This window comes from Apiospora marii, assembly GCF_038362585.1.
Source record: "Apiospora marii strain CBS 49790 chromosome Unknown utg000007l_segment0_segment0, whole genome shotgun sequence".
In the NCBI taxonomy this organism is placed as follows: Eukaryota; Fungi; Ascomycota; class Sordariomycetes; order Amphisphaeriales; family Apiosporaceae; genus Apiospora; species Apiospora marii.
This window is the reverse complement of record NW_027117379.1, coordinates 1,103,093-1,129,309: the sequence shown is the minus strand read 5'-3', so window position 1 is coordinate 1,129,309 and position 26,217 is coordinate 1,103,093. Positions and strand designations below refer to the sequence as shown.

General features: G+C 52.8%; 9 protein-coding genes across 9 annotated transcripts; 4 read left to right on the top strand and 5 right to left on the bottom strand.

The window, feature by feature from the left end:
- Positions 1 to 347: 347 nt before the first annotated feature.
- PG985_010739 (uncharacterized protein) lies at positions 348 to 1,313 on the bottom strand (the record flags this gene model as incomplete). The annotated part of the gene is made up of 3 exons (XM_066830507.1): positions 1,237 to 1,313; positions 622 to 1,136; positions 348 to 498 (listed from the first exon to the last, which is right to left on the bottom strand). The coding sequence occupies exons 1-3, from the start codon at positions 1,267 to 1,269 to the stop codon at positions 348 to 350; spliced, it is 699 nt and encodes a 232-aa protein (XP_066681189.1). The 5' UTR covers positions 1,270 to 1,313.
- A 1,907-nt stretch (positions 1,314 to 3,220) lies between these two features.
- On the top strand, positions 3,221 to 5,012 carry PG985_010738 (uncharacterized protein; the record flags this gene model as incomplete). The annotated part of the gene is made up of 2 exons (XM_066830506.1): positions 3,221 to 3,262; positions 3,339 to 5,012. 2 exons carry the CDS (start codon positions 3,221 to 3,223, stop codon positions 5,010 to 5,012), a joined length of 1,716 nt encoding a protein of 571 aa, XP_066681188.1.
- A 1,179-nt stretch (positions 5,013 to 6,191) lies between these two features.
- PG985_010737 (NADP(+)-dependent dehydrogenase) lies at positions 6,192 to 6,971 on the bottom strand (the record flags this gene model as incomplete). Its single annotated transcript, XM_066830505.1, has 1 exon — positions 6,192 to 6,971. One exon carries the CDS (start codon positions 6,969 to 6,971, stop codon positions 6,192 to 6,194), a length of 780 nt encoding a protein of 259 aa, XP_066681187.1.
- Positions 6,972 to 7,872: 901 nt separating this feature from the next.
- PG985_010736 (uncharacterized protein) lies at positions 7,873 to 9,624 on the bottom strand (the record flags this gene model as incomplete). Its single annotated transcript, XM_066830504.1, has 3 exons — positions 7,873 to 8,278; positions 8,338 to 8,966; positions 9,034 to 9,624. The coding sequence occupies 3 exons, from the start codon at positions 9,622 to 9,624 to the stop codon at positions 7,873 to 7,875; spliced, it is 1,626 nt and encodes a 541-aa protein (XP_066681186.1).
- A 718-nt stretch (positions 9,625 to 10,342) lies between these two features.
- PG985_010735 (uncharacterized protein) lies at positions 10,343 to 11,442 on the top strand (the record flags this gene model as incomplete). The annotated part of the gene is made up of 2 exons (XM_066830503.1): positions 10,343 to 10,738; positions 10,798 to 11,442. 2 exons carry the CDS (start codon positions 10,343 to 10,345, stop codon positions 11,440 to 11,442), a joined length of 1,041 nt encoding a protein of 346 aa, XP_066681185.1.
- A 1,280-nt stretch (positions 11,443 to 12,722) lies between these two features.
- Positions 12,723 to 15,892, bottom strand: PG985_010734 (uncharacterized protein; the record flags this gene model as incomplete). Its single annotated transcript, XM_066830502.1, has 4 exons — positions 12,723 to 13,354; positions 13,422 to 13,925; positions 13,981 to 15,607; positions 15,800 to 15,892. 4 exons carry the CDS (start codon positions 15,890 to 15,892, stop codon positions 12,723 to 12,725), a joined length of 2,856 nt encoding a protein of 951 aa, XP_066681184.1.
- Positions 15,893 to 19,261: 3,369 nt separating this feature from the next.
- Positions 19,262 to 19,767, bottom strand: PG985_010733 (uncharacterized protein; the record flags this gene model as incomplete). The annotated part of the gene is made up of 2 exons (XM_066830501.1): positions 19,262 to 19,366; positions 19,426 to 19,767. 2 exons carry the CDS (start codon positions 19,765 to 19,767, stop codon positions 19,262 to 19,264), a joined length of 447 nt encoding a protein of 148 aa, XP_066681183.1.
- Positions 19,768 to 20,166: 399 nt separating this feature from the next.
- On the top strand, positions 20,167 to 21,293 carry PG985_010732 (uncharacterized protein; the record flags this gene model as incomplete). The annotated part of the gene is made up of 2 exons (XM_066830500.1): positions 20,167 to 20,287; positions 20,362 to 21,293. The coding sequence occupies 2 exons, from the start codon at positions 20,167 to 20,169 to the stop codon at positions 21,291 to 21,293; spliced, it is 1,053 nt and encodes a 350-aa protein (XP_066681182.1).
- A 2,532-nt stretch (positions 21,294 to 23,825) lies between these two features.
- On the top strand, positions 23,826 to 25,909 carry PG985_010731 (ATP-dependent RNA helicase DED1; the record flags this gene model as incomplete). The annotated part of the gene is made up of 5 exons (XM_066830499.1): positions 23,826 to 24,184; positions 24,234 to 24,427; positions 24,478 to 24,918; positions 24,974 to 25,465; positions 25,521 to 25,909. 5 exons carry the CDS (start codon positions 23,826 to 23,828, stop codon positions 25,907 to 25,909), a joined length of 1,875 nt encoding a protein of 624 aa, XP_066681181.1.
- Positions 25,910 to 26,217: the final 308 nt, after the last annotated feature.

Below are 26,217 nucleotides of genomic sequence, written 5' to 3'. Positions count from 1 at the left end.
GGCACCCCTACAAGCTACACGTAGAACAGTGGTTGATGTTAACGATGTATGAAGCCGTTCCGCCTTTGCGGGGCGGAGCAAAACGCCCCCCATGCTAGCTAGGCTGGAAGACAAGGACACAAACTTTCTCCTCCTAGCTGTCGGAGCATGGAATCAATAGAAGCTCTTTCTGGTGGCGTACCAAACATACATTCTTCGTCTCCTTGAACTCTCTGACTCTGACTTCTCGGCTATACTCGGTACATGTGCAGTAACCTTCCTACCTCTTCCCCATCCTCAGCTTGGCGCGACGTGCAGTTTACTAGTGTTATTCAAGAGCGTTGTCAAGAACCCGCTTGATTACCTCCTTAGTCGAAGAACTTGCGGTTGGGGTTCTGGCCGAACAACGTCTTCCTCACTGCGGGAAGGGCAGCCGTCTGCAATAGTTGCAAACGCTCCTCAAATGTGTTGTTGATAGTAATCTTTCCTTTGCCACCAACGACAATCAAGCCTCCCGCGCTACAGTCATGAATTTTTGTCAGTGATCATGCTTCTAGATCCTCCACTATGCATTGCAGACATAGTGCGGCGAGGTCGCTGTGATGTAGATAAACCAGGGGGCGAGGGAAGTATATCACTCACTTCGAATCAGGCAGGGCATCCGACTCGTCGATGGTAACCTTGACGTCCTTGCCTGTCTTGTCCTTGTACTCCTTCTGAGCGGCCTCGATGGCCTTCTTGACGACGCCGTAATCCTTGGGGCGGGCGCGGACCTGCACGTCGGGCTCGACCAGGGCGTAGAGACCCTCGAGGAGCAGGTTCTTCAGGACGTCCTTGTACTTGGCCTCGCCCTTGATGGCGTCGGCCTCTGACAGCTTCTTGAGGGCGGTTTCGAAGATGTCGTCGAGCAACTCCTGGCGGGCGCCCAGGACCTTGAGGCGGGTCTTGTTGGCGACGGTGGAGCGCGTGATCTGCTGCGAGAGCGAGGCCTGCTTGAACTTCTTGGCGTAGGTCGCGTCGATGGCGTCCGTCTCCTCGCGCACGAGCTTCGACTTCTCGATGGAGAACTCCTCGTTCGCCTTGATCTCGATCTCCCGCGCCTTCTCGTAGGCCTCCTGCTTGATGAAGGCCGTCATCTTGCGGAGCTCTTGGCCGACCTGTAAATGCAAACGCAGCAGTCTCGTATCAGTCACCGGAGCCACCCTCGAGCTTCATCAGGGATTTAATTGACAGCGCTTCGGCGGAGTGCGGGCTTACCTGGTCGTCGGACATGCCGTGGACTTGCGCCATCTTGACGGCTTTCGGATTGGATGAGGGACTTCGGGGAGGTTAGAGGTTGCGGCAGCAGAAGGCAAGTGGAAATGTACAAAGAGGGAGAAAAGGTAAGATGCAGTAAGCTAGGCGGAAGACCTGCTCACGCAAATTTGTCGAGTGAAGAATATTATGCAGCTCAAGGAAGCTCGCCTCGGGAAAGCTATTATCTCGAAGTCGGCTATGGAGTTTAGAGGAGGATATGGCGTATGTAGTTGTCGTAGGTTGGAGGTTCCGTTACAATGGTGGGTCCGAGTTCAGTGCCGCCTGGGAAGCTGGCTCAAGTACCCAAAAGCTCGGATTGCCAATAGCGTCACTGCCCAGACTCGCCAGGACCTGGCTGCTAGTCAGCAGTCAGCTGCTGCTGCTTTACCTTCTCCATCGAAGCGGTTCTCGTCCATCTCGCGATAACAATGTTTCCTCTTCGCACCTGGAAGATACAAAAATGGTCTCCTTCGTTCTTTCTTTTTCTCTCGGAGGAAATGAATTCCTGGTAGACTGCTTTTATAGGTAATTGTTCTGTGTTATAGAACTACATGCATGTGCATACGATATATCAGTGCTGAGACCGGGTTGATCCTCACCTGCCATGCTGTGTATGAAGTCAAGCCACCGTTCGTAGTTCTAGATTTTGAGCCACACTCCAATGGTACTGGCTGTATTCGAGGTGGATGATTGAGGGAAGAATGCAATCGTGTTCTCTCTACTCCGTAGAGTAGCATGCAGATGCGACTGCTCCATCGACTCTTGTCATCTGCTGTCTCAGCATGGATAAGTTGAGAGACACAACTACTGCCGGGTAGGATGCCTTGTTCGTTCGTACCCAGGACCGCACCCAATCCAACCGAGTCTGTTCGACTAAGACCCGAATCGACAGCAATCCATTAATCTATAACGAGTATGGCCATATGCCGCTGTGTCAGTGTTGCTTAATTCATTAAAGTGCTTTGTTTCTGTTTGGTTGGCTGGAATGTTGGTTCATGTGGACCCGTTACAACAGCACTGGTGACATGAACGAGTATCACCCAAGTTCCCAGGCACCAAGCTTTTATTAATCTCTGATCGCCTGCAAATGGGCACCTGTATACACAGGCATGGGATGGGGCACGCATAGCGCTTGGTTATCAGTAGCCCAGTGTTTCAATGCCGGAGTGGGAAGGAGATGGGCGGCGGACAACAACACATGCATACATACATCCCCATGAACACCCAGTCAGGGACACATCCATCCGTCCAGTAATCCGTCCGCCTAACCCCCATCAATACCTACTGCGCTAGAGCAGGTAAACCTGAGAATTCCTTTGTTGCGAACTATTGTACTTTTGGAACCGGGCTCTTTGGACGTTGCTACAATATCCCCGGATTCGCTCATTTCCCCCATAGCCTAGACCCGGCATTTGCCATCAATCCATCCATTTGCTCCCGCATCATCTTGGAAGAGATACCGGCAGAGTTGTTGAGAACCCTAAGGTTACCGATTTTAGACGCTGGGCTCGGTAGCTCCCCAAACAACCACCACTACCGTTCGACAGACAGGCCATCCCACGCCGCCATTTTTGGGTAGGACCCTGGTCCAGCTGCAGCGTCATCGTCCACACCGCACTCGTCACCCATTATCATCATTTGATTGCTGTTGTCTTGAACCACAACATTCGTTGCTGCATACACCTACCTACCTGACCGACGTTGTGCGACAAGACGCGACACCCCTTCGATTACATAAACGTAACAGGGGAGACCCCCTTCCAATCCCACCGAGTCGACTGGCGCGCTCAAAAGCAAACGCCCCGAAGTTGCGACAACTACGCCAACAACTACCAACGTGTGTCCCGACTGAAGACGGTATCATTACCTCGATGCGAGGCCGTGCTTGCTTTTCATCTGCGACCTTCGCCAGATGATCTAAGGAACTCAACCATATACTGCTGCAATGGGGTCGCTGGGCGGTTTGTCTCCCGGGGGGAGCATTGCGGTAGGTTTCCAGTCGCTCACCACCCGCTCCAGACGAAAAGACCATATCCTCTAACTCGCGTCTCTACACCCTACAGATTGGAGTTATAGTCGGGCTGCTCTCAACAAGCGTCCAGTCACTCGGACTGACCCTGCAACGTAAATCGCACATCCTCGAGGACGAGAAGGGGCCGCACGATGTCCGCCGACCACCGCACCGGAGGCGCCGATGGCAGCTGGGCATGGGCATGTTCGTCATCTCCAATATCCTAGGAAGTAGCATTCAGATATCAACGTTGCCACTCCCCGTGTTATCGACGTTGCAGGCAGCTGGACTTGTCTTTAACTCGATATGCGCCACGATAATCCTGAGCGAGCCGTTCACGAGATGGAGTCTGTGGGGTACTTTGCTGGTGTCTGGAGGCGCCGTGCTGATAGGAATCTTTGGCGCTATTCCCTCTCCGGCACACAGTCTAAAGGAGCTGATGGTTCTCATGGGCCGGTGGCAGTTTATACTCTGGATGGCGTTTCAGACCGTTCTTGTCGTCTGTATTGCTGTTGCCGTTGATGGCATCAGTTACTTGACCAGCCTATCGCAAAATGCGCGGTTCCGATTTGCGCGAGGGCTCGCATACGGATGTATAAGCGGCATCCTATCTGCCCATTCGCTGCTCTTCGCCAAGTCGGCCGTCGAGCTCGTTCTACGGACCATATCGGACGGCGACAATCAGTTCGTATACTGGCAGTCTTGGATGATTGTGCTGGGTCTCATCACTCTGGCCCTGAGCCAGCTGTACTACCTCCACCGAGGTCTAAAGCTTATTTCAACTTCGGTTTTATATCCCTTTGTCTTTTGCATTTACAACATCATCGCTATTCTAGACGGACTTATTTACTTCAACCAAACCAACCTTATCACGCCGCTGCAAGGCGGTCTCATCACCCTCGGCACTGCCATCCTGCTTTCAGGGGTGCTCGCGCTGTCCTGGCGCCTCAGCGACGAGCAACATTCGCCTGCTAGTGTCGGTCAAAGCACTCTGGCGCCTGGGCTTGGCCTCGTCGAAGACACCGAAGGTGAAGAGGAATCCCTCCTCGATTCCGATGCCTTCAGCGGCGACGAAAACGAAGCGGCGGTTCCCACCACCTACGATACTTTTGGTCCAGCCGCAACGGAAACAACACCGCTAACCACCGGCCTTGGGTCCAAAGCACGTTGGACTAACCGTGGCGATATATGGGATGAGCTCGAAGACCAGGGAGCATATCCGAGCTCACCAAGGAGCGCGCGGCGCTCCGTGACACTACCGGCCGGCGCCGACGAAACCACTGCGTTACTCGGCGGTGGTAGTGCCAGTAGGCACGTTTCCGTCACCTCGGCGGGGTCTTTCTCTAGTGCAGACCCATCAGGCCTGGAGGCCGGACTCGGCCAAAGGCGGGCATTCAAACGGAGGCGGAGGTCCACCGGTTTCCCAGGCTTCAATGCGCGGCGGCGGGACCGTAGTAAGAGCACTGCCAACGTCCAGGAGGCGCTCGGTGGGATCTGGAAGCTGAAATGGTTCAAAGGTCGCCCGAGGGCTGCGAGTAGCCTAAGCGCTATAGATCGTGATGAGCCGTCCACGAGCAATTCGCACCGGCCGCCCCTCGCTGTTGTGTATAGAGATGACGAGGAGGCGGCTGTCGGGAGTGCGCCGTCACAACAGCTGAACATACCGAGGGGCGACATAGACCCTGCTGGCCCCAGCAGTAGCTCCGCTTCTGAGAATGTGAAATAAGTAGTTCCAAGGCAGGTTTTGGATTAGAGCCGGGCGGAGTCTTACGGGTATACATACTTATTGGATTACATAGGAATGCAGCGCTGGAGCTGAATGGAAAGAACATCATACTCTTTCAGGTAGCGTTTATTGATACCGCATAGAATCGGTACATTTCGTCGAGGCTTGCTGATCGTCATGTCATGAGCGAGGGGAGGTGTATGTACAAGCCTTCTGAAAAGCCCAGTCTTGAATGCGTGAACCTTCTCCGAGCATTGTAATTCTTTTTTTGAAAGGGGAGAACTGCACATGATTCAGCGACTGCCGAGTCTTGATCGTCTGAATATTTGCATGTAGTCAGAATGTAGCAAAGTAAGAGCTGCTTATTCGAATCGCACTTGTGCAACACATGAATCGACCTTGCTTTCTGTGATACTAGAGGCATCCCTCTTTCAGGTACCCGTGGAAGGCCAGGCTGATTCGAGCTGCATCCCGCCGTACAACTGTGACACCATGCATCAACTCTATTGTGTGCGTATTCGTAGCCATCCTAGTCATTCGTGTACGTTCTAACCTGAGGAGGTCGGTTCTGAGTTTGGTTTGCCTCCGAAGACCAATTGAGGGGGCTTAAAGAGATGAGAGCAGCTGGTAGAGAGTGACATGCATCAAAATACAAGTAATCTAGTTCAAGGTACAAGTCGGGAGCAGTACTGTTTGTTTATGATTTCGCCTGGGTTTTCTATATAGCAGGACTCCGCCGAGAACGACGCGTTTAAGTGAGTCAAGGCGTGATGGGGGACGACAGCCGAGGATCCATTTGAGAAAAGAAAAGGGGCACAATGCAAGAAACTACTACACGTTTGCAGAGCGAACTGAACCAGGGCAGTCCCTGTATCAAGCATGTTAGTCCGTAAAGATTATCGTGTCACTAATCTGTTTACCTCCTTTTTCTTCCCTTGGGATCAATGTAAGTTTTTGAATCGATAGCAACGACGTGAGAAGGATTTTGAGGGTAACAAATGACTTTCATTACGGGCATTCTCGAAATGATGAGAAGGTACAATTTCGTGGTTAGCCATGTGAAAATGGGCGTGGTGTTAACCTCATCTATGCCGCAACTGATGCCATGGCATGGGGAAAAGGGTCAGGTGTCTCTCCTCTCCCCTGTTGCGGTAGCATACTTGGCCACCAACAGCCAGTCTAGATAAACCCCTGCGCCTTCATCGCCGCGATGAGCGCATCCATCTCCCCGACATTGACGACGTGCTCCCACTCGTGCCGGTCCTGCTGGCTCAGCCTCCAGTGCTGCTCGGCGCACCGCGCAGGCGCCATCACCTCATCGTCCTCCCTGACGAACCCGTTGATGTCCAGGCGCGCGACGTGCACGCCCTGGGGCCCGAACACCTGCTCCAGCGTCTTGAGCAGGCTGGACTGCGCCGCCTTCTGCATCGACAGGCTGAAGATGGGCGGGAGGGGGCTGTAGTTGATGCCGCTGCCGCTCAGTAAGAAACTCGGATGTCGATTACTGCTCTCTTCTCCTTTCTGCGAGGAAGCCAGCTCGACCAGGTAGGGCATGGCCCAGACCGAGGCAGTGTAGATCCCCACGCCGTTGACCTTGAAGTCGTCGAGCAGCTCGTCGGGCGTGAACTCGCCGAACTGCGAAAAGCCCACGCGCGCCGCGTTGTAGACGACGACCTCGGGCGGGCCCAAGGAGGCGTGGACCGCCTCGAGGGCCGCCCGGAGCGCGACGTGGTTGGCCGCGTCGACGGGGAACGTCTCTACCTTTACTTTGTCCTCCCCCGCCGCCGCCGCGGAGGAGCGGACCTTGGCGGCATCCTCCTGTAGCCGTTCCGCGTTCCGCGACAGCAGCGCCACGGAGAAACCCTTGGAGGCGAAGAGCGACGCCGTGGCCACGCCGATGCCTGGCCCGGAGCCGATGAGGACAAGAAGTCGTCTCAGAGCAGGTGAAGAAGAAGCCATTGATGGTGGTATGTACGATTGGTTATCGGCTGATATCAGCGTTTATACCATAAGGGGAAAACTAAGTCGTTGGTTACTTTCGAAGCTCTACGAATTGGTAATGCAAGTATGAAACAGAAAAAGAAGAACAGTTTAGACAGGAGGGAGCTGAACTCAAGGTTATGTACTTTGTACAGAAAGCCTCGGCTCCCTGCCATGCCTTCTAAGAAGCATATTTTCCTCGTACACCTGCGTCCGACACCAGAGCATAGTGTTGTCTGGCCAGGGATCCGATCAGGGATGCCCGACCACGCTGCAACTTGCATAAGACGTAAGTGTACCGCCTTGCCCAACGGAGGCACTGAAGGAGGCATATGCAGAGTTTGTAAGCGAAGCTGGCTGACCTAGGGCTTACTTTCTGCATCCAATACATCCTCTTAGGTCCAACGACGGCGTGGTTGTGCCGTGTAATGCCCCCGTAAGCGAGACTGCTTTCGAGCTCCACCTCCATTACAGCTAATATTGCTACTTACAGGTTGCAGCCAACAGTTAGCTAACGAACTAGCCAGGATCTGTTAGGGACTTGGCTTCTCAGCTGAATAGTAAGCCAGCATGCTGTTCAAATAACCTTCTGAGAGGCACGTGGTGTTACGAAGGCATCATATATGCAAGATATATGGATTGCTCTGGTCATGATTCTGTAATTTAAAGCTGGGAGTCGTCAACTATCAACGCATAGCCTGGTATTCGTAGTTATTCGTACATCTCTCCGACAACCGTCGTTCTATACAAGGGAAGAGTAGTGACAGCCAGGTCTTTTGGGCATGAATATATACAGGTGCCCGGCTCTTTCTAGGTAGACAGGTAATTGTATCGTCAAGGCCATTCGCCTTAGGCCAAAGGGACACTGATAAAAAGCCCCTTACGACCCCATCCACCACTTTTTCTTGCTGGACGTATGCTGAGACTTCATCATGTTCATACGGCGCAACTTCTCACGGCTGCGGGGGTCGAGAAGGCCCGCGTGGCCGTCGTCCTGGAACCAGTGGTAGCCCTGCTCGACGCCGCGGCGGTCGGTGCCCTGCATTTTGACGCGCTGCAAGCTGCGGAGGCGCTTCATACCGAGTATGCAGACCCAGATCGAGAGGAAGATACTAACCCCCGTAACGGCGCCAAAGCCCCAGTTGGTCTCCTCGATGAAGTTCTCCAGGTTCATTCCGTACAAGCCTGCGATGAAAGTGCCCATGGCCAGACCGAGCGTGCCCACACTAAACTTCAACTCGAGAAGCATGAGAGCGTTCCGGTTTGCATCAAGGATGGCGCGGATACTAGGATTCTGTCAGCTTGGCGTGCTCTGGTATAGGAACTCGGGCAAATCCCGACTCACATTTCTTCGGTGTTTCTGATGCCAGACACCAAATTGCCAGATTCTTGCACAATTTCGTCGCAGAACTTATGGTATGACTCCAGTAGCAGCTCGACATCAGTATGGTCGTCAGGCGCTCGGTAGACATCGTGCGTCTTCTCGGTCAAATACATGGCGGCAAGATCATCATCTGCCTCGAGAAGATCCTCAATGGCATCCCGCACCAACTTGGCCTTCTGCTCGAAGGTGGTCACTCGCTTGGACAAGATAAGCAGAACGCGGAGTTTGTGACGATCAATATCATCCTCCAGGTCGCTCAGAATGCGGATGACGGGGTCACGGACAGCCTCGAAGTCCGACTCAAGCTCCTGCGTTACGGACTGGAGCACGGCTTCCAGGGCGCGGAACTCGTAAGACAGACCTCCATTGGTCGCGGGGACCTTGTTGTACAGCTTATGGTGAAGATCGTACATGAAAGCCGACTGGGGGTACGAGCTCTTGGAACCGTACACGTCGAAGAGCAAGACCCGGTTATGGGTAATCAGAACGCGGAGGTGGAGGAGGTTCAGGAGAATAGCCCTCTCCCGGACCAATATATGTGGGAGGTTAGACGAATCGATCTTGCGCAGATCACGCGGCAGTAGTCCAAACTGCACTGAATATTAGCAAATGCCTAGAAGCTACAGTGTGAACCGAAAGTGTGGCACGCTTGCTTACCCTTGCGACGAGTTCGCTCTTCTTAAACTCGCTATCTACCAAGACCGCATCGCCATTTTCATCTACCTCCGTGCAACGCAGCCGAGGCTCGAGGGCGGCCTTTGAACTGAGTTGCCGACGTTTATTAAACATGGAGTTGTTCTCGCCCTCGCCATCGGTTTCGGGTATATCCTCAGGCTTCAGCGAAGAAGCCGGCGGCTTTCTTGGACGGCTTCCCCATAGCTTCTCGTGCCATGTCTGCTTGCAGGCAGTAGGGTCGGACTGCTGGTCTGAAGAGCCCCATCGCACGCCATTTTCTGTTGAGAAGAGGGTGGACTGTCTCGTTCGGGGACTCGGGGAAGCGCGAGGGGTTCGTTTCTGCAGTAGCTGCTCGAGATTGACCAGGCTCGACTGCAGGCGAGCGTCCTGCTGTCCCAAAGATGCGCAACCGGTTCTGGTAGGCCTCAGTTGCTTTCTAGCTGCGCAAAAGGCTCCGGGCGAGCGTGCGCCGAGTTGGCCATGGTTCTGGCTGAAGAAGCTCAGGTTCTCTGTTTGCAGGCGGAGAAAACGAAGCAATCCACGAGAGGGCACCGGCAAGCGAGGCGTTGCCATCTTGGATATTGCAGAGATTGACAACTAGCTGATGCTGTCTCGCTATCGCATGGCTGTAGCACGACTAAGTGTCTTTGGTGTCGTTGAGCGCGTTGCTGGCATCTGAAGCTGGTTATGGCGTCACAGCAGAGGGTTACATGCGATTCGAAAATTTCCAGAAAGTCACAGGCATAATTGTCTGCTACTAATCAAATCACAACCAGCAATCGCTCACTGAATGACGGATAAGGCAGGCGCTAAAACCCACTCGTGACGCACGGCCATTTCCAGTTCTTTGGCGCATCTTATGGCCCATGAGAAGCTGAAAAAGGTTTAATCAGGCAGTCAGGTGCTGGACAAGTCGCTGAGCGAACGGTTTAAAGTTGACATCCGACGAATTTCCGGCATATAAGTCCCTGCAGTGCAACATCGCAGCAAGCGAATAGACGAAGAGAGTTTGGAATGCATGTTATACGAGGTGAATGGGCCGTGGTTCACTATAGAAGCCCCGCGGTATGATATCAGTCTCCCTACACCTCTAAAAGTCAATTTACTTGACACCGGAACTCTGGTCAGCAGGTTGCGTAGTTCACAGAAATGTGGCGACTTTGTCTTAAACAAGGAAACCAACTGGCCTCTACATTAGCTGGGGATCACCCACAAACCGTGACCAAGGAGGCGACTCCGACTTGCTAATCAAAAAAACAAAGCAAAGGGAGAGAAAGGAAAGAAAGCCATCATGGAATTAACTCCCATCAGGATCCCGGGCAAGCGCCGAAAGAAGGGTGAACCAGCACCTTCCAAGAAGCCCAAAAGGGACATGAACCAAAGCCAAGCAATGAAGAAGCAGAAGTCCAAACCCAGCAAGCCCAAGGGCTCCTATCTCGAGAGAGCGCTTCCTCTCGAGATTCTCGAACGCATCTTCTGGGCCAGCGAGACGGCCAACCTTGCTAAGGCTAGTCCGCGAATAGGTCACATGCTCTCTGGGCCTGCCACGCGACGAGCCACCTTCCTCAACGCCTTTGGGCCAACTTGGGATGTCTGGTTTGGCTGCTTGAAGTCAGGCCCCGGAGTCAAGAGCTACTACGGCTGGCAGGATGATTCCTCACGCTTTGGCGGAAGCCCTGAATTTCAAGTGAGTATGGACATTGCAGCCTCACTTGACCGTCATCCTTGCTAACCACGCAAAACTAGTCCGCTCTTCTGGAGTATTCATGGGTCGATATTTCTTTCATCACGGAATGCTGGGACCTCTGGGTTAAGCGCTACGGACGGAACCGATTCTTTCAGCATGAGAAGCTATGGGGAAACCCGAGTACGGCCAATAAGCTGGATTGCAGCAACGCCGGCAGCCTGGAAGGGGGTGCACCACTGTCGGGAATGGCCTACTTCCTGCATGATTACGACTCGTTCTTAGCCAAAGCAGCGCACAACATGACCTATCTCGGTGACCACACCAGCCTGGTCGAGGTGCACTGCGACACGGAAATCCCCGAGAAGCTGCTGACCGGGCCCTGGGATGAGGCTGCCGTCAAAAAGCTCTTCTGGCTGGTCCGCGCGGGCGCCCGTCTCTCGGCGACCCAGACATGGGAGGTGACGCTCGAGGGCTATCATATGGCCCTGTCCGAGGAGACTGATCCGCCCACGGGCCGCATCAACATCCCCGTAATCCGCCTGCTCCTCAAGCTCGGCGGGACCGACCACTGGCCTAAGAACGTCCTGTCCCAGGAGCTGGGAGACTTGTTCGAACGGGCGGGCCGTGTCCCAGATGAAGCGCGCCTGAACTACCAGGCGGTCTATTATTTGATTGCCTCAAAATGGAGTTCTGAACCAATCTGATGAGCTGACGATATACCGGTTGGTATTGGGCGGCGTCGCTTGTAGCGCGTAAGACGCCCTTGTAGACCTATACGAAGCCATCTACGTGCTGTCGAGGGGTCCCTCTCAAAATACCTCGAGAACCATTGTCGGCCGTACTCTTGTGAGATCTCCAGAGATTTCCGCCCTGTTCGTGTCGACAATGGCGTTGAGACCACTGTTCTTGGCAAGGCATTGCAGAGAGGCAGCAAGATGTTCCACATTCTGGAAGAAGTGCGCTTCCAGTCACGGCCTCCAGTCTACTCTTCCCTGCGCGTGTTTCGCTATGTATTCTCGATCTCGGGCTTCTATCCAACATAACTCCTGCCTCGGTGATCACACTCCCATTGTGGCCCACAAGATAGCCTTCAGACAATCTTCCCGTCTGTGCGGTCCCAATGGTCCAACTTGACCGTGGCCACCTCACTCCAACAGATTACGAAGCTGTTCTCCCTGCTGGGTATCGACAACTCCCAAGCAAAGAGACTTGATTGCACAGTATACGCTTCCGCTGGCGCGGCCTGGACATTAAACTAGCTGGTTGCCATGTCTATCGCGAGAAACGCGACGGTATGAGGAACGGTCCAACGACATATAGAGGAAAACAAGGAGCATAAACTACGATTAGTGCAATGTTGGCTGCCACTGCATACACCATTTTAGAGCACGGCGTTGGGGGTGGAGTACAAGCCAATGCGTGTCGCCCAGGTATACTGGGTTTCACCTGGGCAGAGTTATAGGAAGGATAGATTTCTTGCATTCATAATGTCTCTCGTCAAAGATGTCTGAATGGTTATCTCGCTAGAAAAGCGAGGGGAAATATGTATCACTTGTGTGTACCAACACAAGGCGACAACTACACATAGTCCAAACGAGAAGAGATTTCCCTAATGTATGCGCCCCGCAGACCGGTGAGGAGAACAGTAACCAAAAAGTATGCAGGCATGCAATGTTTGCCCTTTTCTTTCCTTTTCCTTGTGCTATCTCTCTGTGTCCTTGTTTTTCTTTCTGTAAATAATAACGACAATGATGGTTTCGTACCCTGATATCCATAACCCGTTTACCCGAACATGCTCGCTACGGTGGGAAAACCCCCACAACAGGAAAAAAGAAAGAACGACCGGATTTCATCATGGCCCCCCCCTCGTAGTAGACGCTATCCAGCACGCCCAGCTTACACATACACTTCATCGTTCGTTCGTATACGTGATTTCAAAACATGACCTTTCTGTACATGGTAGGTGCTGCTGCTACCTACTTACTCACTCAACCCGGATGATGACTCTCCACCCCAGCGCGCCCGCCTCGCGAATCGCGCAGGCCAGGCAGCCGCGCCGGCGTCGGCTGACAATGGCGTTCCAGCCCCTCTCGGCGCAGAGGGCGCGGACCATGACCTCGAGGTCCGAGCCGAACTGCCTCCGGCGGGAGGGGATGCGCATCTTGGCGTCGGCCCCCGCCGGGTTGAGGGGCGGGTCGATCCTCGAAGCCCTGCGGCCGTGCGTGAAGGACGACGACGACGACGACGGGGTCGAAGCCGTGTTAAGCGGCGGCCTCTCTCCTGCTCCTGCCTGGTCGCCGCCACCGCCGTTACCGCGGGGAGGGTTTTGCAGCCGAACCGACGGAGATGAGCCGACCACGGGCTCGAGCCCAAAGTCGGCTGAGATGGAGCTGACGCGCGACAGCGACGCCATCTCGGGGGACGTCGGCGGCGCGAACCCCGTAATGCAGTCGATGACGAGTACTCGCAATGGCCGCGGTGTGGAAGAGGCCCTCCTTCGGGGCGAGGGGTCGACTGGATTAGCGCCAACTAGCTCCTCAAGAGTGGCGTTGGATTGCTTCAAGAGCTCGGTCAAGTGGATGGCTGTGTACGAATAGAACTTGTGAAGCGGGTGACCTTTTATCAACATTTAGCAACTTGGCGATGGTAAGTTAGACCAGGCGATGAAGGAGTGGTGGCATACCAGTGATATAAGCAGAGCTCGGGGCCTTGCTGTTCCAGTCATGGCCCTCTACGTCTACCTGTTGGATTGTCGGACTTGTGGGCGACTTTAGGAGTTTGACGCGGCTTGATGGCACGCAAGGGTGTGCTGTAACAAAATAGACGTCTTTTGTCAGAGAAAAATCAAGGTCTTCGCCTTGCTCTAGTGAATCGTGGGTTATAGTGAAGGATGTTGTAGCAGGATAGGTGTGAATCTCAGAGACGGTGCTGAAGTCGGAGAAAGGGGTCATGTCTCTCTCCGTGGTCGGCGTCGAGTGCGCACTATCCACGGGTGCGAGGAGATCCAATGATCTCAGTTCGATCCTGATATTGGAAGGTGGCGGTTCAGAATATTGGTTTTCGAGGGGGATGATGAAGTCGGCTGGCAGGACATTGGAGGGATCAGCGTCACCGAGCACATCAGATTCGCGCTCAACAATCGTCTTGCCCCACAGACGAGCCTTTCTCCCGGTGCGTGCGACGTCGTCTTGTAACTGTCAGTGATTTGCTTGATAGTTTATGTGGGGGTCATCAGCACTTACCGGGAATGTCCTCAACATTGATGTTCAGCCACCTGTCGCTCATGTTCTCGGGTGTAACGTCTGTACTAATCCAGCCCATGCACTCAGCTGCCCCTCGACCGGCAGCCAAAACACGCCCAACGACGCAGGCAGTGCTCCAGAAGCTCTTGCCGCGGTAAATAAAGCCGCCGCATAGGTTTGACATGGGTCCTAGTTTTGACATGGCGTCCTGGTCGTTCTCCAGTAGTGTAGACATGAGGAAGTGTGACAAGGCTTCTCCGGGTAGGATGAGCCCAGAGCAGTATGACTTCGATAGCCAGCCCGCAGGGTGCAATGCTGCTTCCACCTTGCGTCGTCTTGATGGCTTTCGCTGAATCTCTCCGGTCCTCCTTTCGTCGCCAAAATACGACGACCGGTTAGTATCACTCGTAGCCAGAGGTGTGTTGATAGGTGTTGCCCGAGCCATTGCCGGCGCATTAATGGATACCCCGGTGACATATGTTTCGATGTCTGGCCAGCGTAATTTCCGCGCAAACTGCACCAGACCCTCGACTTGTCGCTCGGTATAACGACCCTTGATCGCATACAAGTATTCTGGGTGATGCTGAGAGGGGTCAACATAATGGGTCCCAACATAATGAGACCCGATATGATCATGTTTGAGGGACATTTTGTTTGTGAGGGTGGTGAGCCAGCCTTTTGGCGTAGAAGCTCCCGAGTGAGGTGCTTCGGTCTTGGTGATAGCAATGTTTTCAAACCAAGTCCGGGCAAGGAGCAGCGACCACCTCACCGAAGGATTCGCCTCCTTTTCGAACCGATGAATTTCCGCCATCCTCAAGTTTGCTGCTCCAAACTCATCGCCGTCAGTTATTATGTCTAGTCGTATAAGCAATTCGCAGGCCAGGAGTATCTGTATGAGGAGCCAATGTCGTTCTTCGCTCCGGTCCTGGTCATTGACTCCCTCCTTGATAGATGATCCGTCTTCGAGCTCGTCGTCTAGAGGGATACCCCATAGGATTTGGCCAAGGCGTATCCTCCATTCGACACGGGAGAAGTCGATCCAGGCATTGGCGGCTGCAAGTAGTTTAACCAAGGCATATATCTGGCCCGCCAAGCTATAAGGGTTGCTCGGATCAACAATCCTAGTTGGCGGGTGAAGAATCTTCGAAAAAAGCTCATTATGAAGCTCATTCGGTCGCATGGTTTTATCCTTACGATCCGATTGATACATTTGTTCGCATCTGATTAGTTGCTCCATGATGTCGGCTTCGTTGAGGTTGCGTAGCCCATCCTTGGAATTGATGAGCTGCTGGCGCCGTTCAGTAACGATATGCGACTTGGCACCCAGACTGTCAAATCCATACTGCTCATCCTGCAGTGCATCGGCAACGGCCAGCTCCAAGGCCGCTTGATAGCCCAACGAGCCCTTCTCGAGCCCCTGCATGCTCAGCATATTCGGACGTTCGCAACATTTCGAATTGAAATGAGGCCGTGTTCTGCCCGTTGGCGATTTGCATGAAAAGGGGTCCCTCTGGATGATTCGGGGACTTGCTGTAACGTTTCCCCATCCATCGTGCTCTATTTGAGTGTGGTCGCTCAAGTCCCGGATGATCAACTCCTCATCCCATGGAAAAGCCACCGACGGGTGCTATACGATATGGTGTTAGTGACGATATTCTGGAAAGGGGGGGCATATGCAGGAGCATGATGCGTTCTAGCGCAGTCATACGAGGAACAGGCGTTGCCGCCCCAATCCCTTCACTGCGTAGGACTCGAGGCGAGGCCGCATTTTGGAAAGGGGTTGTTGGATGGCCCGAAACGGGCGGGTATAGGTGCTTACCGGAGCTCCGGTGCCGAGACCCTGGCTACGGGCGAAGTATTGTGGAGCACCCGAGAACAGCTTCTCGATCTCGACGTCGCTCAGAGTGGCCATGATGCGTTTGAGTTTCAATACTTTAGGAACGGCTGGCTGTCCATCTGCCTTGTCAACGGTGCCAGGAGGAGGCGGAGAGGGCAAAGGCTTGTTCGGATCAATGGGCGAGCGTGGGGATCTCACGGCAGCTGCTGAAACCGGTGGGGAGCTGGTCGACGTCTGCTTTGGGGAGGATACTTTGGTTAGTGTCAATTCACCGCTACGAGCGGCCCCCTGACCAAAACAAGATGGGACGAAAGGAAAAGGTCGAGAAGTCCACTATGATGGTCTGATACCGCAATTGAGTTCCCTACAGGAATTTTTGGACCAATGCAAATATCGTCCGAGGTCATGCGACAATGCTCCCCTCACTTGAGAGTCGGGGATCAACTAGGTGCTATGGCTAGTAGCCTCAACTGTAAGTGAAGCCGTCAGGTGCGAGCCGCGTCTGCGCAGCTGGCAGGCAGGCCTGGAGGTAGGCCGGACTGAAGGAACATTAGGTAACTTACCGCTGACCGCGTGCGCGAAGTTGTCGCTGTCGTTGCTGCCAGGGCACTCCGGCGCCTCTGAAGCCTGGCTGGCTTCCCCCTCCGCGATACTGTTGCCCGCCGGATTAATTCTTTCAAAGGTTGTTTTTTGCCGAATGGCTTCGGCTCTTGCTCTCGTTCCTGCGCATCATCATCATCTTCTTCTTCTTCGTCCTGCTGCTCCTGTGCATTGCTATCGAGTGCCGGCGACCCTCTCCCGCCGTCGGTTGGGGCCTGATCTCGCTTGCCGGGTTTATTAATAAAGTCGCGTGCCCCACGCTTGAATATAGTGAAAGACGGCATCTTCCTTTATTTAGCAGAACCGCCAAATTATGACGATGATCTGCTATTGTTCCATGTTTTTTTCGGTCGAGTTTCAAATTGTTAGGTACTGAGTGATAGATAATAGAGTACCGACTATGGTCTTGGTCCAGAATATATTTGAGAGAAGCCCCGAGTCGCACGAATGCAGCACGATTCCGACAACGGTTGATGAGGATATATCCAAAGAAGGGGCACGAATGGAATTCAGTCAGCACTGGGTGTTGAATAGATAGATAGATACCGTAGGCCCAGAAGCACAGATACGGGAGGACGAAGCTCGTGTGTTAAGCAATGGGTACCGGCCACTTATTCTTGGGTTTCAACACGTCAAGAAACCAGGTTCATTTCCTTCCCGAAGAAGTATTGCCAGCATCTTTGGTACTCACCCAAACCACGCCAGACCTATTTACAGCATGGACATTCTATGAGTTGACTAGCTCGCCTCAAGTAGATGATGCATGCATAGCTTATGGGCAGCCCGCCAATCTTGCTTCCCCCCATCATACATACGTGGGCTGAACCAGCCGATCTGATACCACAGCATAGGCGCCGTTGCAAGCCACAAGGTAATCCAGAGATGGGCTTACGTTGGAAGAGGTAACGGGTAATCTGGAATAGCCAGAACAAAACAAGGAACCGCCCAGATGCATTGCCAGATTCTCGGCAAACAACCAGCTGGAATAGAGACCCGCTGGAAGGGCGGCTGGCGCTCTCATTGGTTCTTAGTGGTCAATGTTTCATCATGCGGTTAATTCGTCCTCCTACCCTAGTGCTGGTCAGCTTGGGAGACTCCATGATCGGATCGACCAGAGAGAGATCAATATGCCAGCATCGCCCCGCCGATAGCGGCACGCAGGTGGTTTCCGAGGCTGATGGTAGGCGAAACGTCTTCGTCGGAAACTTCCCGATGTTGCCAAAGGGCGCCAACCTCAGCCCTTGAAGGCCATCGTTCAATTGATGGCGGTTTCAGCACTCCCTTTTGAGTGCCTGTTCATTCTGGATATGCCAGCAGTCTATCTACATGTATGCATAGACCATCAGAGAACCGGTTTTTGCTCTTCTACTGCATGCCCTTTTCTCGGAGTGGGCAAAGAATCGGGATCATCTTGGCCATTTCTGCAATGCAACCTGGAAGGCTGGAACAGCACACGTTGTTGACCCTGTTTTCGGTACTCGCTCGTGTCTCTGGTTCTAGACCCTGACTGGTGACTTGTCGCAACATTGCAGGTGCCTTAGTAGAGTTGCATATGACTACTTACCGCCTGTCATTCCCTCGATGACAGTTATCCCACGGTCGCCAGTTTTGCGGAACCGCTTGCTCCAGATTACTCTACTAGTACCTACATCCATGTAGGTACCATACATGGACCATAATTCACCGCTGCGATTGCCAACCTACAAGGTATGATCGTACTACTGGCTACCGAAAGTTTGAGCTCCGTGAATAGACGAAGTATCCCTATCTCGCTACGAAGCGACGGTCAGCCTTGTTTGGTGCATTCGGCAATCTACGTTTCATGTGGTTGCCGACGGATAGGCTGAAATCCCGCGGGCCCCCTGTAATCTTGATGTTGCAGTCTCTTAACGAACTGTTTGGATCTCGAGGTGGATTGGCTCCATCTAAAGGTGCTTGACGCTGCCACTATGCGAGTCCCCGGGACCCGGGGCGACCTACTGCTAGACCCGGCAGCTAAATTCTGGTTGGTCTAGTCTCGTACTCGTCGTAGGAAAGTTTACTTCGGAGGTCAACTGCCAGGTCGCTTTCCCCTGAGTCGATTGCAGTTCTTCATAACGCCTATCTTAGCTGACTGGGGAAGAGGTACATACGGTTCAATCTAAGGGGGAAAGTTCACACCGTCAATGGGACTAAGGCATTTGACTTTATATCAAATCCAAGTGCCATATCTCTTACCAAGACGCACTTAGCCGAAAGGCTGCGCAATCACCGGCAGTTTGGGGCGCAAGACCTCTCTTGTCTTGTCTCCATTGTGCCCGCATTCCCGCATGTGGCTGAGAGGCTCTTAGCCAAGGAAGGGTCCTAAGACTGCATTGGCATCTCTCCATGGCGTTGAGGTTATTTAGGAAACCCATCGTTCCGCTGTCTGACACAGAGGCGGTGAGAGGCGACTAGCTACCAGCATATACTGTCCTTCGCTGACCTATAACCCGTCACTCGTAATTTGGGGGCGCAAGGTCCTTCTCCTGCTGCAAAGCAAGACATTCAGCGCTGACTTCTGCAGCTTCTGGTGAAATGCAAAAGATGTGGCACAAAGAATCGGTTTCAATTGCAAGCCGCACTCCCCGTTCTCCCATATGTATCCGGCGCATTTTCAGGGTATCAATCTATCAAGTAAACTCCTAACGCCAAGAAAGCCACCAATCTGTCGCAACTCCTGAAGGTCGCCGACTGCAAGAGATGTTTAGCCTACTCTAGTAGTATCTCCGAGATCTTCGCCAAACGAGGTCTGGAGCTATGATCGTGTGGCAAACCATTTCCCCGGAATAGCCTCGTGCTCGCGCCCACCTGAGGATGATGCCCTTACGCTGGAGGCGTATCGTGAACCACGACCAATATGTACTTTAACTCGGGGACTATGACAAGTTCCTGCTTCTTCGTCCGTAGTCGTAGCAGTTTCAGCTCGTCCTAGTGGAGCGGTCAGCTCTCGCCATCGAAAAGTTACCGACACTCGCAAAACACCTTACCTCTGTGTCCATCTCCTGCACCAAGGTCCCAGCAGTGCTCAAAAACCCCCAAACCATGCTCCCCAGCTCTTGTGCCGCCTGTGTTTCGTTGTCTGCGCCGCCTGTGGTGGTTTCGGCAGAAAAGGAGCCGCCGGTGGGTGTTGGCAAGGAGGTAGCAGAGTTGGTGGTGCTGTTCGCGGAACGGGCTGGCCTGATGGCAGCTATCTGGCCATTGGTTTTTATGACAGCGCCAGATGTACGGTCGAGCATGATCCAGGCTTTCACGCCCGGCTTCTTCGATAACCGATGGAGAGCATCCTCCATTGTGTCGGTGGTGGTGGCTGGCTTAACAGGGCTCAACATCAGTTACGCACATTCTTCAAGGAAAGGACGGGCGCTGCAGGACAACGTACAGAGGTTTTATCGGCCATCTTGCTTGCTTGATTGGTAAAAGTTCTATCTCGCGCAGGACTCGCTGGCCGATGAACGTAATCGAGCACTCCAATTCTCAAAAACGCGTGTGTCGAATAGTTCGCAAATGATTCCTACTTAGGAGTATCGCGGGGCTCCCGCACGTAATCAATCTATGGAGCATGCTCAAGCCACACTCCCAGCAGCAGCTCCACACTCGCATATACGCTGGAGAATTGCCGCGCCTGACCGCTAAAAAGTTAATGGGCGATCGGCGAATCTGGGAAGTAATTACGACATTGCGCGCTGTGTCTCTCATTGGAAGTGTGTCTTCCAAATGCCGGGATCAAGATGGGATCCAGTAACAGGAAGAAGGCGGAGAAGAAGAAGGACTTCGCGAAACCCAAGTTAAAGGTCGGCAAGGCCAAGGCGAAGCCTGACAGTTTCACAGATACCAGCTTCAAATCCAAAGGTATCTATCTATCCTCTTACCGCGGCCTTCGCAAGTAGACTTGATCGATCAATATGCTAACGCCCCTTCCCTAGCTATCGTTATCAATAAGCAGCTGACCGAAGATGCCCCTGATGAGATCGATCGCTTCAAACACTACTTTTCCCTTGCGGGGTCGAGATCCGACACACAACGGCGAGATGCATTGGCAAACTTGACCAACCAGCTGTCAACGACACCCCCGACCAACCCCGTTGGCACGCACACGCTCCTCAATAAGCTTCTGCCCCTGATGACAGACCTCTCCAAATCCGTGCGAGCCAATCTCTTGAAGCTGTTGAAAGCTTTGCCAGCCGACGAGGTTGCGCCTCATGTTGAAAAGGTCATTCTGTACATCCGTGGTGCCATGACACATATTACCCAAGACATCAAGGATGATGGCCTAAACTACATGGAGTGGCTGCTCGATGTTGCAGGAGACAGTGTTGTATCAGGCGCTGGATGCTGGGTGAAACCGCTGAAGGACTTCACTTCGATCCTCGGGTGGACGGTGAAGAGCGCCGTCCCAATCCCAGGGAAAGGAGGTTGGACCTCCGCGCCCAGAACTACGTTTGGTGCCAAGAAACATGGCCAGGCCTTCCCACGGCAGATGCTTATTCTCTCCAAGTTCCTCGAGTACGGTTTCAAGGCCGAGACGCCTCGGCCATGGATCTCGGAGGACTGGCTCGGAAACTTCTGTCGTCTTCCCACCAACCCCGATCCTTACGGATATCTGGGCTTGTTCAAGCCGCCTCGTGACGAGGATGGTGAGATCTACCGCAACCGCGAGGACAGGCAAGATGTGTACCACAAGCGCTTTGGCGAAGCCATTGCCATTGGGCTAGATGCAGCCAAGAAGGAAGGCGGCCAGGCTGGACGGGCTGCTGCGACCCTCGATAAGGTCTTGAGAGAGGGCATGGGTGACTACGAGATCACTTCACGAGCTGATGATGATGATGAACGGTTATGGGCTGGATACATTATGTAGAAAACAACAGCCATACATCCTGCGCAGGGACAAATAAAGTAAAGCCACACAAAAGCCCCCAACATGAGATCTAGTACATGGATGTAGTGATACCTGCGTTATCTCTTTCAGAGTCAACCGTCATATGGGTATTTTTCTAGATGCCCAATAGTCTGTGCCCTTCATTGGCCTTGTGTACTCTGTTTCCTGGCCCATATCCAGGGAGACGCAACACTGGCGCGAGACTGGTCTCATTACTGGAATATGTTTTACGTACTGTATGTAAGTAGGCTTGGGGGAAAGGGCATCAACCATTCACAGACATGGGGACCTGTTTCTACTCACACACCTGCATGCATTTACCACGTGTGAGTGTACCTTCTTCGATGTGACATGCCTGCTGTCGCATTGTAGAGCATATAGTGACTGGCAAAGAAAAATATCGACATGAAAGAACTATCGTTCGGACGTTATTTATGGAAAACTTCTCAGGATGAATAGCGTTCGCGGTCCTTAACGCACACATAATCACCTCGCGAACGAGGGCGCAGACGCTACGCCCCTCGTTCGTTCGAAATCGTTCGGAATCGTTCGGAATCGTTCAGACGCCTTTCGTGTGCTTGTCTTCGAGAGTGAATGCGTTCGCGGTCGTGCTTCCAGTACATATACGTTGGCAACATCTGAAGTTCATAGATGACCGTGACTGGGGACAGTAATATATTCAATGACTTGTTAAACTCCATGGAAATATGATCCTCTTTGCAAAATACTGGAAATAGCAAATTCAAACACATAGACGCCCACCAGTGGGGTTGACGTATGGAATATTCGTATTACAACAGAACAGGGGGGAGGTGCCCAGATAGCGTTTGGCTCCAGCTTCTTCATGGCGCCTTCCCCCCAAACATAGGATATTTGCCAGCAGTACCCTACACCTGCCTCGCCTAATACCTCCTATCGAGACCCTTCTCTCACTCCCACGGTTGTATTCCATGGTTATATCTCCCCACCACAACGACGCCACCCCGTAGCCTTCCTGGATCGTCTCCCCTACCTTGCTGTCGCCGAGATCATAGGCCTACCTTGTCATCGCCGAACCCATTGACCCACCTTCTCGTCGCCAAAACCATAGAGCATCAGCCCGCTGCAAGCAAAGTGCCTTAGGTAGCCATCCACTGCAGCCACCAGTTGACTGCTAACCACTGCCTCTATCAGAGGATATCCTAGGCCATCGACTGCTGCAGGAGCCTGATTCTTGGGAATTCCATTCAGACCCACGCCCTTTGCTGTAAACCTACCTACAAAAGGGCCTTCCACTTCCCTTCCTTCCCTTCTCTCTTCCTTCCCCCTCCTCACCTTTCTCTCCACACAACTGGTTGAGATTTCTGGAGCACAGGAAATCTTGCAGCCCACTCGACGCAACCCAACCTTGGAAAGGTCAAGTCAAGCAAGCAAAGGTAAGTCAACATTTCCTTCAAGTAGGTACTGCATTCATTCCTCTCTTCCTTCAATGTTCATAACCTTTCATCACCTACCTACCACCTTCCCTTCCATAACATACATCACTGGACTCGCACCTGGTGAAGTGTGGCACTACTTCTCCCATCCGTCAAGGTAAGTACCTAAACAAACATCAACATCCAACATAAACACATCACATCATCCCTCTACCATACCTCATCCAAGGTAGACACCATCACATTACCCTACCACATCCAAGGTAAGCAAGCACCCCTCACTTCATATTCAACAACACACACCACTCTTCTCTACCACAGAAGCTTGATGATTTTCCTCTTGTGTGTCTGCCTACATGACATCCAAGCCTTGGGTAAGGCTTCTTCAAAATATCTTCCACCTTGCCATCCTCATCCAAGCAAAGATCATACCTGCGTATTGTGGTGCTTGGCCCTGGTCACAACATAACACCAAGATATTCTTGAGGTCCTACCTCTTACAATCATCAACTCCTCCCTCATCTCTTGACATCCTCAACATCATCACTTTGCTGGTGTGGACGTGTTGGCACCAACATCCCATCTGCTGTCACCCACCTCTATACGCACTAACCTTCCCTTGGGCTTGGACCTGCCATCTTTCTTCCCATTCTCACTTCCACCCCACCTGAGTTCATCTTTCCATCATCTGGTTCAGGTTAACTAACATTGATGTCCAACAAGCTTACCTGTGTTGACCCTCAGGTATTCGTCAACCAACTGTTGACCACAACCCAACAGCATCTTGTCAACACACCTCAAGTAAGTTCAGTCATGGCATGGCCTTTCCTCACTCACCTACCCGTCTTCTTTTTCCTTCTCTGATGGCGATGTGACTTGACCTCCTTCCAATCTTCTCGAGCTGAGGCTACGTCACCTGCCACTACAACTATCTCCCAATATTTCCCCACCACTTTGGCCTGAGCCATCAAGTGTCTTGCACCAACCATCCCCAACCCTTCTCATCGGTATCTTGCCACATGATCTACCTTTTCGTTGAAACTAATTCGTTTTACCTTTGGTAGGCCTTCTGACAAGTCAATCAAAACTTGCCAAGATGTCTTTCAACGGCAACTCGGCCAATGATGGCTGGGGCAACAATGAGTCCGTCAACGACGCCCCTGCTGATGGCGCCTGGGGAACTGGTGAGATGTCTGCTGCCCTGGATGAGCCGCAGGAGGCCAAGGCTGTCCCTCCTCCCTTGCCTTTCGAGCATCTCGAGGCACCCAAGCACCAGTGGGAGAAGCCTACTCAGTACGACTACACTGATGAAGTCACTGGCGACTGGGACGGCAACGCCCGAGTTTACCTCTTCGACGGCGAGGAGGGTGACGTTGGTCCTGAGTTCCCTGAGCTGGAGATTGATATCTTTGGCAAGCCCGAGGACCGCTCCAAGCCTGGCGAGCAGTTCGACAAGTAAGCAGTGAATTGCCTCGTATATTCAACCTTTGCTAACCAACACCAGGATTGCCCAAATCCAGGTTCAGCAGGAGGGCATGGCCCGTATTAACCCCATCAAGACCTTCGACACTGCTGGTCTTCACCCTGTCATGCTGAAGAACGTCAGACTTTGTGGTTACACCACTCCCACTCCCATCCAGCGCTATTGCATTCCTGCAATCAAGATGGGCCATGATGTCATTGCCATTGCCCAGACCGGTAAGTAACCACTTGTACAACTTCTTATTCACCGTCTTACATGCTCTCAGGTTCCGGCAAGACCGCCGCTTATCTTCTGCCTATCCTCAACCATCTGATGGGCAAGGCCAAGAAGCTGGCTGCGCCTCGTCCCAGCCCTACCGACATCATGGCTGGCGAGTACAGTCTTGTTCGAGCCGAACCTCTGGTCGTGGTTGTTGTTCCCACTCGTGAGCTTGCCGTCCAGATCTTCAACGAGACCCGCAAGTTCTGCTACAGAACCATGCTTCGACCTTGTGTCGTCTATGGTGGTGGTCCTATGCGCGACCAAATCAATCAGCTGGGCAAGGGATGTGATATCCTCATTGCCTCACCTGGACGTCTGATTGATCTCATGGAACGCCCCAATGTCTTGACCTTGCGCCGCGTCAAGTACATGGTCGTTGATGAGGCTGATGAGATGCTTCACGCTGACTGGGAGGAGGAGTTCAGCAAGATTCTGAGCGGTGGTGGTAAGTTACCTTCGCTTTCGATCGAGACCTGTTTCTTATACTGACACCAAAACAGAACAGGAAGAGGGCAACATCAAATACATGCTCTTCTCAGCCACTTTCCCTGCAGCTGTTCGCAAGCTGGCCAAGACTCACCTTGCCGAGTCGCATGTTCGTGTCCGTGTCGGCCGAATTGGATCCACTCATGAAAATATCAAGCAGGATATTATCTGGGTCGACCACACCCTGAAGAAGGTTGCCCTTCTGGATCTGCTTTTCTCCCTTGAGCCTGGTCGTACAATCATCTTCGTCAACAACAAGCGCGTTGCCGACGAGCTCGATGATTTCCTCTTCCACAAGGATATGCCGGTCACCTCCATGCATGCCGACCGTACTCAGCGTGAGCGTGAGGACTCTATGCGCGCTTTCCGCAGCGGCAAGGCCCCCATCATGGTCACCACCGGCGTTTCTGCCCGTGGTATTGATGTGAAGAACATCCGTCACGTCATTAACTACGACCTTCCCAGTGTTGACCATGGTGGCATCACCGAGTACACTCACCGAATCGGTAAGTTGATGAGAGATATATACACTACTACATGACCATGCGCTAATAATTTCAGGTCGAACTGGTCGTATTGGCAACAAGGGTACTGCTATCTCGTTCTATACAGAGCGTGATGAGCCCTTGGCTGAGCTGTTGACCTTCACTCTGCTTGAGATGAAGCAGGAGATCCCCGATTTCCTTCAGCAGTATGTTCCCGAGGGTGGCAATGTCGAGAACCTGAAGTTCGATTACGATTCCGACGAGATTGAGGATGAGCCCGTTGGCGGATCTGGTGGAGGTGATGATGGCGCCTGGGGTGCCGCTGACGATGCTCCTGGTAACAACGCTTGGGGTGGTGGTGGTGATTCCAACACCACTGGTGGTGACAACGCCTGGGGAAGTGGTGGTGACTCCTTCGGAGGCTTTGGTGGTGGTGTCTCCAACGAGGCTCCTGCTGCTTGGTGAATGGCACCTCGTGATGCTGCGGAGTCTACGGCAGACTTTGTGCAAGCGAAAGTGGCATGAATGCAATTCGGTCTACGCGGTTTTCGAGGCAGGTTTGATTTGATCTCATTGTTCCCGGCATCGAGAGATATTACGAGTCTGAGATGATTCGTACTTTTCTCACAGGGGCATCAGGAACATGAATGGCATTAACGAGATGACGTCGTCTAGATGAAGCTGCACCTGCATACTGCTTCTAAATAGGATGACCATCTTCGATAGATAGAGATAAATCAATTCTCATCTCTGGACTAAAAGTGCACCTACAT